The 18,463-nt window shown below is 39.1% G+C and overlaps 1 protein-coding gene across 1 annotated transcript; it reads left to right on the top strand.

Moving 5' to 3' along the window:
* The first annotated feature begins 365 nt into the window (after positions 1-365).
* On the top strand, positions 366-3,186 carry LOC104447883 (subtilisin-like protease SBT3). Its single transcript, XM_010061616.3, has one exon. The coding sequence runs from the start codon at positions 689-691 to the stop codon at positions 2,993-2,995; it is 2,307 nt and encodes a 768-aa protein (XP_010059918.2). The 5' UTR covers positions 366-688; the 3' UTR covers positions 2,996-3,186.
* The last annotated feature ends 15,277 nt before the right edge of the window (positions 3,187-18,463 follow it).

Here is an 18,463-nt window from a genome sequence, read left to right as displayed (position 1 = left end):
TGATTTAGATTGGCATGTGATGACTCGGTAATATGTACACACATCAAATTCACACACAAGCACAAGAGTCAACCAAAAATCACGCGCTGGATGCTCAGTGTTTCTTTCTGTGCATGTCACTGTCGATGCGAGAGATAATTGCGCAGCTCCCCTACGTTTTTATTAGCTTATTGGCCTTCTAGTTTCCTAAACAGCAATCCAAAAGGGTGTCCCCACTTGATTTATTTTCTATTATCGACTATTGTGTGGTTGGAGGATTCATGCATCAATCTCATAGCTGTGGGGCAAAGGAAAAACGTGAGGATGTACAAATAGAGAGGCAAACCAAGTTGAGTGTTACTCAACATCAACGTACGTTGCAGTATAGTATGGAAGAATATATGATCGTCTAATTTCCTCTGACGTTTCTTCTTCTTCTTTTGCCCTTTAGCCTATCTCTTTTCCTTTGGGTTGGAATTTGGGTTGGAATGAGTGCATAGGAGATGATTGAGAACAGGGTCCACTCCACCACGAGTCACTATATATACGAAAATACCAATTGACAAGTTGAGAGATGTGGGACCCCAAAAAACAAATTGAGAGATGGAGTGTGAGAGGTTCTCCCTTGAGCCGCCCATACTTCTCGTTTCCTATATAAAGGCACAAGCTTCTGCTGTGTTGAAAAATCATCTACCTTCAATTGCTTGTCATGGCTGTTTTTGTTCATTCACTCATGACAGGGCTCCTAACCCTGATCATCTTCTGCTTCGTCCTGACTTTGGAGCAACCCGACAATTATATCATCCACATGGACTTATCCTTCATGCCCAAAGCCTTCTCTGACCACCACAGCTGGTACTTGGCCACTGTCTCATCAGTAACACAAAGTCCTAATCCTAAAGTGAGAGCCAGAGCTGATGCCACACCCACGTCTTCTAGGCTCATTTACAGTTACACTCATGTCATCCGGGGTTTCAGTGCTAGTCTCTCTCCTAGCGAGCTCGAGGCCCTCAAGAACTACCCGGGCTACATCTCTTCCATGAAGGATTTGCCTGTTAAAGTCGACACAACTCACTCGACCCAATTTCTTGGCCTGAATTCTAATTCCGGGGCATGGCCTATCTCGGACTATGGCAAGGATGTCATAGTTGGGCTTGTGGATACGGGTGTTTGGCCGGAAAGCCCAAGCTTCAATGATGGCGGAATGACAGCAATTCCATCGAAATGGAAAGGCGAATGTGAGGTCGGCACCCATTTTAACTCTTCCATGTGCAACAAAAAGCTCATCGGAGCACGGTACTTCAACAAGGCCCTGATGGCAAAGAATCCCAACATTACCTTCTCCATGAACTCAACGCGTGACACTGACGGACACGGCACCCACACATCCACCACAGCTGCTGGAAACTACGTCAAGGGAGCGTCCTTCTTTGGCTATGCTCCAGGAACCGCCACAGGCGTGGCTCCACAGTCCCGAGTGGCCATGTACAAGGCCCTGTGGGACGAAGGCGCATATTCTGCAGATATTATGGCTGCAATTGATCAGGCAATTATTGATGGTGTCGATGTCCTGTCCTTGTCATTGGGCCTGGATGGCGTTCCATTGTATGCAGACCCAATTGCGATAGCCACATATGCAGCCATGGAGAAAGGAATCTTTGTATCAACATCGGCCGGAAATGAGGGGCCTTTCGTTGAGACCCTGCACAATGGGACTCCCTGGGTCATAACTGTTGCCGCCGGCGACATGGACCGTGATTTTGGAGGAACTATTGCTCTTGGCAGTGGTGTTTCAATTGCAGGCTTGACTCTCTTTCCAGGCGACGCATCCTTGGGTGAATCTCCAATTGTTTTTGCAAACGCGTGCAACAATACAATCGAATTGAACAAGACCAGTCACACGAACATTGTCGTGTGCGAGGACAAGAGTGACAGTATCAGCGACCAGATCAACAATGTCCAGGGAGCAAAAGTTGCTGGTGGAGTATTCATAACAAACAGCTCCAACCTCGAGTTCTACATCCAGAGCTCATTCCCGGCTATCTTTTTGAATCCTACAGATGGTGAAACCATCAAAGCCTACATCAAGAACTCCTCTGAGCCAACAGCAAGTATTCAATTTCGGAAAACACTAATCGGTAGCAAGCCTGCTCCAAGTGTAGCAACCTACAGCTCTCGTGGCCCCTCTCCGAGTTCTCCGGCAGTCCTCAAGCCCGACATTTTGGCTCCCGGCTCTATGATCCTGGCTGGCTGGCCTCAAAACAATCCAGTGGGTGTGGTGAACTCGCATAAACTATTTAGCAACTTCAACCTTTTGTCAGGGACATCGATGTCATGCCCGCACATCGCGGGAGTGGCTGCACTCCTAAGAGGAGCACACCCAGAGTGGAGCCCTGCAGCCATCCGGTCAGCCATGATGACTACATCTTATTCAACGGATAGTACGAATGCCCCTATCAAAGACATTGGGGATGACTACAAACCGGCGAGCCCTCTAGCCATAGGAGCTGGCCACGTCGATCCAAACAAGGCATTAGACCCTGGACTCATATACGATGCGACCCCCCAAGACTACATCAACCTCATGTGCGCGATGAATTACACATCGAAGCAAATCCAAACTGTCACCAGATCATCTTCCTACAATTGTTCAGACTCATCAATGGACCTTAACTACCCTTCCTTCATTGCCTTCTTTAGTCCAAACAGCTCGGGCTCTTTGATGGTGCAAGAATTCTTCCGGACGGTGACAAATGTGGGAGATGGGCCATCAACCTACATTGCCAAGGTGACGCCGATGGAGGGATTCAAGATCGAAGTCGCGCCAGATAAACTGACGTTCAAAGAGAAGTATGAGAAGCTGAGGTATAAGCTGACAATAGAAGGACCAAAACAGATGAATGAGCCGCTGGTTTTTGGTTCTCTGAGTTGGATGGATAACGGTGGCAAGCATGTGGTCAAAAGCCCCATTGTGGCGACGAGCCTGAGCTCGGAGGCATTGACGTCCAGCACTTGAATTTTTTTTTCTGGTTTAGCATCAGTAGAGGAAAATATTTTCCTTATTTTCTTTTTCCTTTTTTGAACCAATTTATATAATGTGAAATAAACTAACTTGATTTGGCCCCATGAAGGTTGTGGGTGGATAGGGTGTCCAAATCATACCACACATCTTACTTGCTAAACAACAAAAAGCCAGCTTTTGCAATCTGTACGATAGTTGCAGGTGAGTATCCGAAGTCCCATATCCACCATTGCACTTCAATCATCAAGAACAAGACACGCATAGCGAAGTTTCAAAGACCAAAAGTAACTTGGGTTCAGGACAGAAGATTGTCCGAATTAGTGAACGATGAGATTCTCGAGTTTGCTTCTCATCACAAAACAGAGTGGCATTTTGCGTAGCTCGTTTCCATTTTCAGCATCGCAAAAGTGGTCGTATTGTCGGATTAAAGTATGGATGGCGAGTACTTCGTGCAAGCATACCTCAGCAAATCACGAATCATTGCCCACCAAACATGATAGTGACCACCTGCCATAAGAGATCATTATTGAACAATAGTCTTTGTTACTCATGAAAGAGATGAAGTTAACTCATGAGTTTGTGAGGGAAATCATTGTATCAAGCGTCAAGTAATCAAGAAGCGCAAACACAAGTCAACGAAAGAAAATCCACATCATCGATTCTTGTGTTGCCCTAAAATCTAATGTCATCAATTCCAATTATTCGAGTAAATCTGAACCCTCACCTCCTCCTCCTCTCGACAAGGCAGAATTCTATTTTTCCGTGCAAAATTTTTCGTATCAGTAATCCTCAATTAGTTTTGGTAAGTGTCAAAGAACTGTTATTTGAAAAAAGCGAAGTAACTTTCTCCCAAATAACTTATTGGAAACTAATCAATACTCTTACGAAATTACCAACTCTTTCTTTAGCTTGCATATTATTTATATAGATACAGCTACCAACTTTTATTTATTTAACTTAACACTTCAAATTTACTGACTTGTACGTGCAATTACATACTTTAACCTTATAGGTTATTCTTAGAAATTACAGTCTTTAATTAAAGTCTTTTACCTACATTTCTCCGACTAAATTACCAACTATTTTTGAATAACTAACTTTCATTCAAGCTACCAACTCTGTTTGATGTAGAGGGGCAAAGAACAGGGGCTTCGTTGGATGATGACCATGAGGGATCGCGGGAAGTGATAGCAGCAGGGTTCAAGGGACGTCGACGGCTCCTGGGCGGCGGTGAGTGACGGGGCTGGATCTGTGGCGGAGGCAGAAGGGTTGGGGGAGGAGATGGGGATATGTGCATTGCCGTTTGTTGGGTTTTGGCGGGGGCATTTGGGCGGCCTCTTCATACTTCATTTCCAGAGTGGGCTAATCTTCGGTCCAGGGCTTTAAATTCCCGAAAATTTCGGGCTTACTTCAAACGATTCAAATATTAAACGTAAAATCAAGGAAATGGAAAGAAAAATTGAAAATCTGAAAACTCTAATAGCGATTTATCTTTACTGTAAGACTCTGTTAGTGTTGGTAATATATTGGATGGAAATTAGACGGCATGTGATACGGATGGGTATGTATCGTCGCATTTTTTTTTCTTTAGCTTCTGTCATGTTCAATGCATGCCAATTAATACGGATCTCAATTCGTAGAGATCTGTGTAATTACATAAATCATCCTTATTAACTTTTTTTCCCCGTAAAGAATCGCAGTGAACCTCCCCCATTGCACCAATGAAATGTTTGATATATTGCTTTAATTTTGAAAAACAAATATAATAATCCTGCCACGCTAGCCATAGAGAAAAATCTAACATTTTTGCTGCAGTAAATCATATGAGGGGATCCGTCAAGATTCCACGATTTATTTCTACATAGGCGAGCATTTACTGCTGACATGCATGTCATAGTGAATTTATATCTACATAGGCATATAACTATTTAGAAGGTAGATAAATATGTCCCCTATTAACCATATGAATTTTTTTTATATTGCCCTAAGAGCGTGCATAATAACCATTCTATTTCTATTCCATAACTATTTTTCTGTTCTAAACTTATTTTTGAAACAAAAATCCATTTGATAAAATTATTTCATTTTTCTATTTCTAGAATAGATTTTTACTCTAGAAATAGGTTTGAAATAAAAATTAAAAGTAAATTTTTTTTTATTTCTCTATTTCTAAAACAGAAATAAGAAATAAAACTCTTCTTTCATTCGTCCTTGCTACCCACCCGTCGACTACCACTCACTGTTGCTGCTCGCCATCCGCCGCTGTTGCTGCTCACCATCCGCTGTTGTTGCTATCGATCGTTGTTCGTCAATCGCCGTCCACTGCTGTCGTTTGCCGATTGCCATCCTCCATCACCACCATCCTCCGGTCATCATCACCTACCACTCGGAAAGAAGAATTTTGTGTTGTTATCATACGAGTTTCTATTCCGAGAATATAAATTTTATGTCTTTATTAAATGCGTATTTTTGCTTAGAAACTCAACTAAGAATAGAAATAGAAAAATCTATTTTTCTTTCAAAAATCAATTTATGAGCAGAATAGTTATCATTTACACCCTAAGGGAGAGAGAGAGGGAGCTAACTTGATTTTCGCATTGGGGAACTTAATTTCTTTGCTACGATGAATTAGCTAGAACAATTTTCATAGTTCCCACACTTCAAACTCTAATATGCATCAAGGTTAATGCCACCGCCTAATGGCATAATTAGCAAATTGGCGTAGAACCCAACATATTCAGTAGTCTAGATTCAAATGGTATATGTATTATATTCATATAATATTTTGGCTTTGTTATCAGTTGCTACCCTCCCTGCATCAATTACATTAGATATTTTCCTAAGATGGCTATTGAAATGTGCAAACGATTCCTCTTGAGAGTAGATTTAATACTTAGCTTGGTTTGTCCCAAATTTCACCGTTCATAACTTGATTTTTCAGATAGTTATGAAAATTTGGTTTTTGTTTGTCACTAATCTAGTAGAGGCCATTAAAGTTCAAGTAAAACATGAGAAGACATTTTAATTGTATGAACTAGAGATTTTAGGCGAAGGATTTGATTACGCTCTAAAGCCCAAATTGATGCTTAATCAAATATTGCATATATAATATAACACAACGTCAACTAAATTGCAATAATAAAGTGATAAAAACGCGAAAAATAAAACCTAATACAACTCACGCAAAAACCCTGGGTACTCGCGAGCTCTGCCCAAATTTAAATATGGAAATATTTTACATTAAATAATTCATTCTCCCTAAAACTAAATGACTATAACGACATATTAAACAGTGATAAGTAACAATTAAACATGGATTAAGTAGCGCTTAAACATGCAATTTATGACTAAGCTCAAGTCCTTTTTTTTTTACCTTTTTCATTTATTGTTCTTTTGTCATTTTCACACTTTAGTTGAACGTCTTGGCTAGTTTTAGCTAAAAGTTTGTCAAGTTTTCACTTCTCTAAAAGGATCAATCTGTAGTTTCTGGATTGGAGTTGTTTTCTTGTCGTGGAGAACTCTCTAGGGATTGAAACTATGCTCTATTGAAAGCTTAATGGTCCCCCTTGAAACCCAAGCGATTTCTTTGTATGATTTTTCTGGTGTGTGAGATATGGCTCTCGAAAAATCCCTTCAGACGCTGCTTCTTTTTGTTTCTAGGCTTGCCAATCAATCGTTTTGGTGTAATTATGGGACCATCAAGGGCTCCGCCTGCTGCCTTTTGTCTCCAAATCTTTATTCATCAAAATAACATGCTTCAGAGAGTTTATCCATCAAATGAAGCTAGCTTTTGGTCAGTTCTTGCCTACACATCAGAGCTGCCAACTGAGCCGTTTCACCAGTTCTTTGACTTTGTCAGATTTTCATACTTATACCGTTGCTGAGCTAATTGATATGGTTGAGATTTCCACTCCCCTTCATCAGCTTATCCATGGCCAATTTTCATCTAGTAGAACATCTCACGGTCGCCTGCCACTTCAGCTAGAGGTTAGGTTGATTGGGCATCTGAGTAGGATATGGTGGGCCATAAAATTGCTTATATAGTAGCTTCAAACTATGGCCAAATCAAGAACTGGATTTTGGAAGCTGTTTTGAGTGCTTTAATCCATTAATTTCACTAGAGTTTTTTATCAACTAAAAAGTTCATTCGTGTTAATTTAAGACTCTGACCAGATTTTGCAATTTCCTCCGCCTGATTTTGCAAGAAAGTAAAGTTGGCTATTTTGTTGCCTAATGATGACCAATTTGATTCAATTTGGTCCTTTTGATCAATTCAATCTGGCCTAAGCTCAATTTCAAACTGAATTAGGAGTCAAATGATAAAAATGATGATTTAAGGGCTTGGGCAAATTTTATAAAATTTGCAAATTGGTCCCCTAACTTTTGGAAATTGAGTTTTGACCCTAATTGGATGTCTCAATTGCAATCCGAAACCCCATGGCTTGGCTAGTCACATTCAGATTCTTTTCCCCAACTTTTTTTTTTTTTTTTTGAGAAAGTATATTTCAAGAAAAATAATTCCATTTAAATAACTATACTAATGGCTAGGTAATTTATATGCAAGAATTTGACGTAAAATATTTTTGTAAAAAGAAAAAAGTTTTAATTTTTTCTTGAATAAGTAAACACAAATTTTGACAAAAATTTAGGTGTCAACATGTTTGGAATCAATAAATGGAGAACGAAGAACAACAAGAGCACTAGAGCAATGGAGAAGGATTCTAGTAGTGGTGTTCTTAGTGCAAGGGTGATATTAAAGAGTTGAAAAATCATTGATAGGGTGGAGGAAGGACAAGGACTAAGTGATTTGCAAATTGGAAAGAGAGACAAAAGTTTTGGGACTTCATGATCGAGTAAGGTTTAATTATTATGTTTAGGGTCGACTCGAGCCAATTTGTGTCAGGCTTTTAGGGCGCGTTTAGTAAAATTTTTGTTTTAGGAACGATTTATTTTCAAAAATAGTTCTTTTTATTTTTATTCTCTAGAACAGTTTCTGAGAAAAACAATGTAAATACACAAAAATCTATTTCTAAAATAGGAAAAAAAAATAGGAATGCGTTTGGTATGATTTACATTTTTTTTTTGACATAGAATTTCTTTTAATTTTTTTAATAATTTTTTTGAGATTTTTTTCTTTGGTTCCTCTCTTCTTCTTCCTCTTCTAGCGAGTCACCGGGTGACGACGGACGACAGGTGATGGAGATAGGCGACAAAGGTCAGTAGCAAGCAACATGCGAGGGTTGGTAGACGACGGTGGGCAGCGGGTGGCAAGGAAGAAGAAGAAAAGAAAAAAAGAAAAAGAAAAAAAAGATGACTTATTTTAGAAATTGTTCCCAAGAACATGAGATATTTTTTCTACTTCTTGTTTTTGTTCCAAATCTATTCCTTAACCAATTTTCTATTCTAGGGATTAGAAAAATTAACCGATATTTTCAAACGGATTTCTGTGCTTTTTATGTTCCATGGAACAAAAAAAATGAAAAAATAAAGAAATATGAACGTTGTCATGCAGACCCTTAGTAGCCCTAGTAGCCTCCTTGAATCAACATGGAACAAACCATGATGAGTCATGGAAGCATGGGCATTGCTCACTGTAAAATAGTAATCAAACATGATCCAACTCAACATAACATCCTAGTTTTTGTTTTGGAATTATACAAAAAGTTTTAAAACCTATTATGAAAGTGTGATTGAATACTAAAACGTTCAAAATATGCAATTAAATCATAAAATTTGTCAAATTAGTGCCATCAAGTTCATTTATTAATTCTATCAATTTGAATAAGGGAAGATACATGCTTGGCATTTTTTGTTATTTTCTCTTTCCCACATGGCATTAATTTTAAATTTCAAGCATGAAGTATAAAACTAAAAGGACATTTTTTGTCAAAAAAATCCTAATTTTTAACCCTAAATTTATTAAAATTAGATTAAAAAGATTTTTTTAAGTTAAAAATATGAAAAGGAGCCGAGCCTTCCCCTGTGGGAAGTCAAGGGTTTGGGCAGGGTGGCAATGGTGTTGGATGGCATCGAACCCCACGGTGGTGTAGGCCCTCCGAACTAATATTTTGTATACCCGTTAGTTTCCGTTAAATTTTGTTATTAAATTGCTGAGTTGGATGATATGTAATAATTGACGAATGTATCAATTTGGAGTTTTATCTTTTGTTTGTCACAAGTTTACTAGTTTATGATTTTTCGTGATATTAATATAATTAACAGAAACTAATGAAAGGTAAACTTGTTACAAATATATCGATTTGGGATTTTTTATAATCAAAAAATTATTTTAGTATAAATTCGTGGTAAGTGTATTAGTTTGGGATTTTTTATAATAAAAAAATTACTTTAAAGTAAATTTGTCATGAGTGCAATAGTTTGGGGCATTTATGATATTAATCCTTGTTAAAAAAAACTTTTTGCATTTTTCATTTTTTAATCCTATTTACATAATATTTGGGGTAAAAAATATTAGGATTTGGATCAAAATAACATCATTTTAGTCTTATCTTTTATGCATTAGTTGAAGTAAACACCACATATGAGAGAGAAAATAATAAAAGAATGGCATGTCAACATTTTCCATATGCCAAATTGAAGAAATTAACGGAAAAACTTGATTGCATCAATTTAACAAGTTTTAGACATTTTTTGAAAATTTTAGGACTTAATAATATTTTTGTAATAAGTTCTATAATTTTTTTGTGCACTCATCCTGTCACATCCCGATCCTCGAGTGTACGTCTATCCCTCACTAGTCGATTAAATAGCGACGTCCCATGACACATCACCGACCTATTCATTTTAATAAGCATGCGGAAGCATATAAATAATCCCCGGACAATAAAACAATGGGATAGGAAAGTAGGACCAAAATTTTCAAACTATACCAAGCACACTTATATATATATAACACCATTAGTCATATATAATATAAGCCAAACTAAACTTTGATTATCCAAATACTTAAGGTTTAACAAACAGGGGTGGGGGTCTAGCAACCACGTCTACTCCTCATTGCTAAACTCCTCTTGCTCCACATCCTCGTCCCCATTTGAGTCATCTGCTGAGTATACCGGGGACTTTGACTCTTCGGAATTTGGATCCTTTGCATCATCTACTGCTCCACCCTTAGGGTCTGTTGTACCCTTTCCAAATGCAACCTCTAAAACGTACTGAGGCACGTCAGATTCTGGCATAGGGCCCTCCCTTCGCCTATCATGATAGTGACGATACCATGACCGGTACTTGTGGGGTACCTTTTAGGGTTCATCCACATCAATCCAAATAGTGTATTTTATCAGCACATACTCCAATTCTTCCGGGTGCGGGTGTATTGGAATATGATAACCTATCTCGGTGATTTTTTTCAAGTATACCAAAATGCACAGGAGGAGGGGGAGATCCTGCCATCTAGGGACCTAAAATGTTGTCCCACAATGGGGTAAGATTACGTCTCAGCGAGTTCTACCCTCCTAAGACTTGATTAGAAAGCAAATACGCTTTAAGGGATGCCTAAGCACACCACGGGTTAGAGGACTTACTTTGGCCTCAATTCCTTCCTACAAGTTAGTATATATCAAATATACACAAGCCACATCAATTCACCCAATCAGATCGACTTATCGATCAATCGACTCAGTCGATTACATGTCATCACGACCTTTTCCAGGTTGGTACATTCAATACTATATATAAAGTCTCATCAATTCAGGATTGCTCACCCAAAGCTGAAAATAAATAGTGTAGCTTGCCCAAAACTAATAATATAATATACTATATATATGTTCGCCCAAAGCTGATAGATTATGACCCTCAAGCCATCATAGTACATTATATGTGCTTGCCCAAATCTGATAATAAGGTATAATGCTCACACAAAGCTGACATATCGCCCGTAAGTTGATATAGTATACCGGTATACTACTCGCCCAAAGCTGACATATCGTCTGTAGGCCGATATAGTATACCACTCCAACCATATAGCCAATTCATCATTTTTATTATACCCAATAAAAATAGCCGTGTGTGGGTACATGGTCGGCCTTAGCAAAAATGTCATAATTTCACTTCCATAATTCCCACCATTTTATATGGTCCACCAAAATATTTTTGGCATTATAAACCGACACTTGGTTAATTTCTAATCAATTACTGAAATAATTAATTTAGGAATAAAATCCTAAGATTACAATTAAATTCATTCATCATAAATTAGGGCTCAATTAAATAAACAGATTGCACCATGATAATCAGCATAAAATTTCAATTGTTGGCTATCCTAGTTTAATTTTCGGAAATTAAATAATTAATTAAATAATTACGGAAAATATTAAATACATGCAATAAAACCAACTTAGGCCCGAACGCCTAATTGGACCCGAAACGGACCCAGAAAAATTCGAAGGTTCATTAAATAAATAATAGCACATGTCTACTAGTTAATAGCACTATCTAACCGCCTAACATGCATCGGTAATTATCTAAAATCACTAATCTAATCTAATCTAATCTAACCACCTAATTCATCTTAGTCTAAACTAATAAACATCTAAGCGTGATTAACCGACTAAGCGAAGATTAGTGAGTTAAACTCACTTGTTAATCGAATCGTTCAGTTCAATTCAACAGGGATGCGACGAGGATCGACTTTCTCCAATGGGCTAAACTTTCGAGATCCAGAACCACCTCTAAATGAGCCTTGAAGTTGCTAGAAACCCACTGCACTTTGCCTCTATTTTGAGCTGCAAAAGAGAGAAACCAAAGCTGAAAGGGGCGGCAAGGATCGGTGAAGGTTGCATGGGCACTCGGCGAGCTGAATGGCGGTTCCGACAAGCTTCCACGGCCACTCATGATCACTGGACAACCTCTTGGACACACAGATAGAGGCGAATGATAGGCTGGGACGCACGGACAAGCAACATGGCGCAGGGAAACGCGCGGCCAGCAACGGCGAGCATGCGAGGCTATGGACGACGACGGCGTGCGGTGGCGCGGCTCCTTCTAGCAACTTGCTGGTCCCTCTACAGATTGAAGTCTCTAAAGCACACCAAGGAAGGAGAAGGGGCGATCGCATGTTAAGGGGGGGAATGAGGAAGGAGAGAGAGGGAACCAAGGGCCACTTGCCTTGTTTTTCCACAAAATTGTCCCCTTGACTCTACTTCAGCCACAGCTAGTCTCCATGGTCACAAATCAACCACCCATGCTCTTCTTGCAACCTTTGAAATGGTCCAAAATGGGCTAGGTAAGGGGGCATACGAATTTGCTTACATTCTTCACCAATTGGACACTTGATCATGCTCAAATCAATCCAATTTGGCCTCAATAAATTCTGTTATCGAGTCAATAATCAAATTGATATTTTTCCTCACCAATTGAACCATCTTGCATCCCAAATGCGTGATCAAAAACTGTCCCTGGCTTTTTCTAGACAAAAACGACCCTAGGATGACTTTTTCCCAAAAAGTCTCGGGTTGTAAAAATATCTTCTCATACTGAGTCAACGCTCCTAGAATTAATTGTGACATGATAGAACTTTAAATTTCTGAAATCGGATTCAAATTCGTGGTTAATTTCAATCTAACACATTTTTAGCGAGACCTAGGCTACTAGGTAGGTTTAAAAAAAAATTAGTGCAAATGACCCGTGGTCGATTTTTTTCGAGCCACAATGAACCCATTAGACATATTAGCGACTCTCGGTTGTTGTGAAAATCTCAAGAGTTCAAATATGAATATAAGATACCAAAATGATAGAAAAATTAGTCTAGTGTCGGCCGACGAAAATTTTCCAATTTAGTAGTGTCACCCATGATTAGCCACACATTTTAGTTGAATTAACCTATCTTTGATCTCAAATCGATTTTTAACTACGCCGTAATGGCCTCTAAAGATGAGCACAGTCAAGAAGCCAATTCCTGGTCAAATTCTCAAGTCTATCGCATTAAAATTCCTTAATGGCTTCCTTGAATAGTCTAGTTCTCTCAAGAGTGATCAGTTTTGAGAACATCCCTATAGATGCGTCGATGAAATGCTTAATTTATTCAATAACAAACATGATTGAAAATCTGGGATGTCACATATCTCTTTTATTTTTATTAACTTAAATCAATATCTTCAAATGCATATGCCCATCACCATCTTAGCTTCTTTACAAACAGTTGCTTGGAGATGGCAAGTGAAAGTAAACCACAATTTCCCATACTTCTAAACTCACATATGATTGTTGCACACTTGTCAAGGTTATTGCTAGTGGGCCATGGCATCATTAGCAAATCGGGACCTGAGTAAAACACATGGTTACTTTGTAAATGTATGTGCGCCAAATTTGACTAGAGGACGTTATGAGCAAGATCACTAAATTTGCATGCTATCCTGATATACACATTCAACAAGAATTACTTGGAAAGGTTCGCCGGTAAGTATGTTCTTCCTTCTCTCTTGAACATCCTCTTAGAGCCATCTCAGGAGCGCAGAGCGCCCTCACAAAAGGTCACTTACATTGAGCATTTCACCTCTAGTCTACCGTGTTTTGGCTTTGTGACCCAACTAATTCTTGATTAATCTGGAAAAGATTCTTTCCAAAGAATTTTAGAATGTCTTAAAAGAATGAGGAGATTACGTGGACTATGAAGGTTTCTACTGACTGAATCATTTCATGAATCTTTTATCCACCACCCTTGTTTGCTCCCTGAGAATCCCTGTGCTTTCTTCGAACTAGGTCAAATCTCTTCACCATGACGCTATTCAAAGTCCTCAAGAACTTCGGATAGCATTAGACAAGCTCTTTGAGAACTCAGGCCTTTGAGGCCGCTGGTCTTAACGGGTTTCCCGCAATCTTTTCCCAACCTTGAATGGGTAGTGTCGGTGACTTTGTTTGTTTGCTTGTCGATATTCTTTTTAACTATTGTCATATGTTAGAATATATAAATATTAAAGTGTGCCTTCATTTAATAGTTTAAACTTTTAAAACAGTTGACAGTAGTATTACAAAATCTCATATCGTGTCTCAAAGAGTTTGTGACACTTTGAAATTTGTTATTCCCAAGTGTTGAGGTCTTGAGTCTTTGAATTAATATCATTCGATTAGTCATTGGGTAAATGTTGAAAAGAGTGTTCGGTAAAGGCATACGTTATGGTTCTAATGCTGAAGACCCCACTTTGGGATGTCAACTAAACGGGTCTTGGAGCCATTAAGGAATTCTGGAGTTGGCCTTCTGATTGACAGTGAAGAAAACCCAGGTGATTTTTGGAATAGATTGCACAAGTGGAACTTTTGAGATCTATCTATGCTACTAAATGATAGTATTTTGTGTAACAATCTACGCTATTTCGATTGCCAAATATGGTATAGGGCATTGGAATTTAGCGATTTTAGCATACATTGGCTTATGGATCAAATTTAGGGACTATTGCATCTCGGTAGCAAAGTTTAAAGGGGTTTTGAGCAATAATACCCTTGTAAGTTTACCAATCAACTACCACAAACATACAGCGGTATGAATTTAAATGTCATTCCTACCACTATCCCATGGTCCATCGTACATTATCGCTCCAATCCCTAACGATTGATCTAACACCACTTAAACGTGGATATCATGCCCCGATCCTCGGGCATGCACCCATCCCTCACTTGGTCAATTAAAAAGCAACATCCCAAGACGCATTGCCGACCCTGTTTGTTTTAATACGCATGCAGAAGCATATAAAATCCCAAATAATAAAACAATGAGATAGGAAAGTATGACCAAATTTCGAAGTTTAAAAACAACCACACTTATATACAATGTAACCCATAATGCATATATATACAAGGCAAACTACCAAGTTAGGTCCTAAACAACAAGTTCACAAAAAAAGTCTGCAGGTAGGGGTAGGGTTTCAATCCTCTCCTGGATCCTTCTCTGGGTCCTCCTTCAGGTCCTCTTCTTCATCGACGATCTCTCTTTCTTCCATGCTCTAGCTAGAGCTCACTGCTGAGCACTCCGGAGAATTAGGATCATTACCAAGCTTGGGATCCTTCGCATCCACCACCGATCCACTCTTAGGATCTGCTGTCCCCTTTCCAAACGTTACCTCTAAAATGTATAGAGGTACATCAAATTCTAGTATAGGGCATACCCTTCGTCCATCATTGTAATAGAGATACCACGATTGGTATTTGTGGGGCATTTTTTGGGGTTCACCCACATCAACCTAGACAGTGGATTTCACCGGTACATATTCCAAGCCTTCAGGGTGATGGTGTATCGGAATATGATAACCTATCTTAGTGATTTCCTCTAGTATACCAAAATGCTCCTCCATCTATGGACCATAAATGTTATCCCACAACGGGGTGAGACGACATCTTAGTGAGTTCTACCCTCATAAGACTTGATTAGGAAGCAAATACGCCATGAGGGCTGCCTAAGCACAAACCTGGGTCGAAGGAATTACCTTTGCCTCTGTTCCTTCCTACAAGTCAGTATATCTCAAATATACACAAACCATATCAATTCACCCAATTAGATCGAACTATCGATCAATCGACTCGGTTGATTACATGTCACCATAACCTTTTACTAGTCGATACATTCAATACTATCTATAAAGTCTTATCAAATCAGGACTTCTCACCTAAAGCTGAAAATAGATAGTATAGCTCGCCCAAAGCTGATAATATAGTATACTGTAAATATGCTCGCCCAAAGTTGATAGATTAGGGCCCTCAGGCCATCATAGTATACTATATATGCTCGCCCAAAACTGATAATAAATTACTCGCCCAAAGCTGATACTATGTTATACTATTTATATACTCGCTTAAAGCTGATAATTTAGAGCCCCCAAGCCAATATAGTATACTACTTTCACCATACAACCAATTTCTCATTTTTATCATACTCGATAAAAATAGTCATGTGTGGGTACACGGTTGGCCTTAGCCAAAGTACCATAATTTCACTTTGGTTTGTCCACTTCTTTCAATAGTCCAAAAATAGATTTTTGGTGTTATAGACCGACGCCTAGTAATTTTCCAATTAATTATCAAAATTAGTTAATTTAGGAATAAAATCCTAAAATCACAATTAAATCGATTCAGCACAAATTAGAGCTCAAATAGATAAACAGATTGCACAACAATAACTAGCATAAAATTCAAGTCACTGGCAATTCTAGTCTAATTTTCGGAAAATAAATAATTAATTAATTACGAAAATATTAAATAAATGTCAATAAATCTAACTTAGGCTCGTAATGCCGAAACAGACCCGAAAAAATTCCGAGGTTCGTTAAATAAATACTAGAACATGTTTATTCACTAATTGTATTAACTAACCACCTAACATGCATTGACAATTAATTAAATTGACTAATCTAATCTAATCTAACCACATAATCCATCTTACCCTAAACTAATAAAACCTTAAGTGTGATTAACCTACGAAGCAAGGATTACTGAGTTAAACTCACTTTTCGGTGATCCGATCGATGCAAATCAATGGGGACGCAACGGGGCTCGACTTTCTCAAAGCGAGCCTAACTTTCAGGGTCGGGATCGATGTCAAAATGGGTCCAACAAGCTCTTGGAAACCCACTCCTTAGGCTTCTATTTTGAGCTGAAATAGAGGGCAACAAAGGTTGGTTAAGGCAAGCAGGGGCCGGGGAAGGTTGAAGCAACTAAACCGGGCCTAGGCGGGGACTCACAAGGGTCGAAGGAAGCTCCTAGCAACCTCCACGCAGCCCTAGTAGCACCCTGGATGGCGAGATAGAAGGCTGGAAGCAGCAGGGGACGTTGGGGTCGTATGGTGGAGGCGGAGCAACGACAGGTTGGTGTGGTGATGCGAGCAGCGATGTGCAGCTGGGACGGCGTGTGGGGTGGACGGCTCGGCTTGTCGATCTTCTTCTTGGCTTCTGCAGGTCTCGAACATCAAGGGGGAATGGAGGAAGGGAAGCTACAATGGGAGAGAGAGGAAAGAGAGGGGAGAGAGACAAGTCTTGGCTTTGGTGAGCCATTTTGGTCACATTTTCTCTTCATTTGTCCCCCTTGACCACTCCCATCCACAGCTGCATCCCTTGACCCAAAATTAGCCACCATAGTCCTTATAGAAGTTCAATTGAAGTGGTCCAATGGTCATAGATGGGGGGCATACGAATTTGCTTGGAATTTCCTCCAATTAGACACTTATCCTTGCTTGAATCAATACAATTCGGCCTCAATAAATTCAAACGACACCTCTCCGATCAAATTGGTATTTTTCATCACCGATTGGTCCCACTTGCTTCCCAATTTCAGGATGAAAAACGGTCATTGGCTTTTTCTGGACAAAAACGTCCCTATGCCAACTTTTTCCCAAAAAATTTCGGTTTGCAGAAAAATCTTCTGAGATTGAGTCGACGCTTCTATAATTAATTATGACATGACAGAATTTACAATTTTTGAAATTAGACTCAAGTTCACGGTTAATTTCAATTTGGCGTATTTTTAGCGTGATCTAGGCTACCGGGTAACTTTCAGAAATTTTTAGTGCAAATGACCCGTGGTTGATTTTCTTCGAGTCACAATGAACCCACTCGACACATTGGCGACTCTTGGTTGTTATGAAAATCTCGAAGATTCAAATACAGACATAAGGTACCAAAACAATAAAAAAAAATCAGTTTAGTGCCGATCGACGAGAATTTTCCAATTTAGTGGAGTCATCCATGTTTAGCCACACATCTCAGTCGAATCGACCTATCTCTGATTTCAAATCGATTTTTAATTGAGCCATAATGGCCTCTAAAGATGAGCATGGTCGAATAGCCGATTCTTGGTCGAATTCTTAGGTCTATCGCATTAAAATTCCTTAATGGTTTCTCTGGATACTCTAATTATCTCGAGAGTTATTAGCTCTGATAATAGCCCTATAGGCGCATCGATGAAATGTCCGATTTATTCAATGGAAAACAGAATTGAAAATTTGGGATGTCTCAACTCTTCCCCTCTTATAAAATTTTTTTTCTCAAAATTTAAACCATTACAATGCTTAAAAAAAATGTGGGGGTACATTGTCTCATCGATTCTTCAGTCTCCCATGTCGCTCCTTTAGTACCGTGGTGTTGCCAAACCATTTTGACCAACGGAATGGTCTTTGTATGGAGAACTTGTTATTTTCTATCGACGATCTGAACTAGGCTTTCAATTATGACACACGGTCATCCACGTCTAACTCTTCAAAATTAAGCATGTGAATCGGTCGAGTCAGGCTTGTACTTCCTCAACATCGACACGTGAAAGACATCGTGCACTTGTACCAATCTTGGTGGCAACGTAAGACGATACGCTAGGATCCCAATTCTCTCTAAAATTTCAAATGGACCTTTCCCTTTCTTTCCAAATGCAAAGTTCCCCTCATTGGTGACACATTTAGAAAAACGTGATCACCAACTTGGAATTCCAATAATCTCCGGCGCTTGTCTGCGTAGCTTTTCTATCTGC

Source organism: Eucalyptus grandis, chromosome 6 (assembly GCF_016545825.1).
Source record: "Eucalyptus grandis isolate ANBG69807.140 chromosome 6, ASM1654582v1, whole genome shotgun sequence".
Taxonomy (NCBI): domain Eukaryota; kingdom Viridiplantae; phylum Streptophyta; class Magnoliopsida; order Myrtales; family Myrtaceae; genus Eucalyptus; species Eucalyptus grandis.
Note: the sequence above shows the minus strand (reverse complement) of the source record. Positions and strands in the feature narration are given on the sequence as shown.

What these genes read in the sequence shown, in the direction of transcription:
- LOC104447883 (XM_010061616.3), top strand. Translation starts at nt 689, where the DNA reads ATGGCTGTTTTTGTTCATTCACTCATGACAGGGCTCCTAACCCTGATC.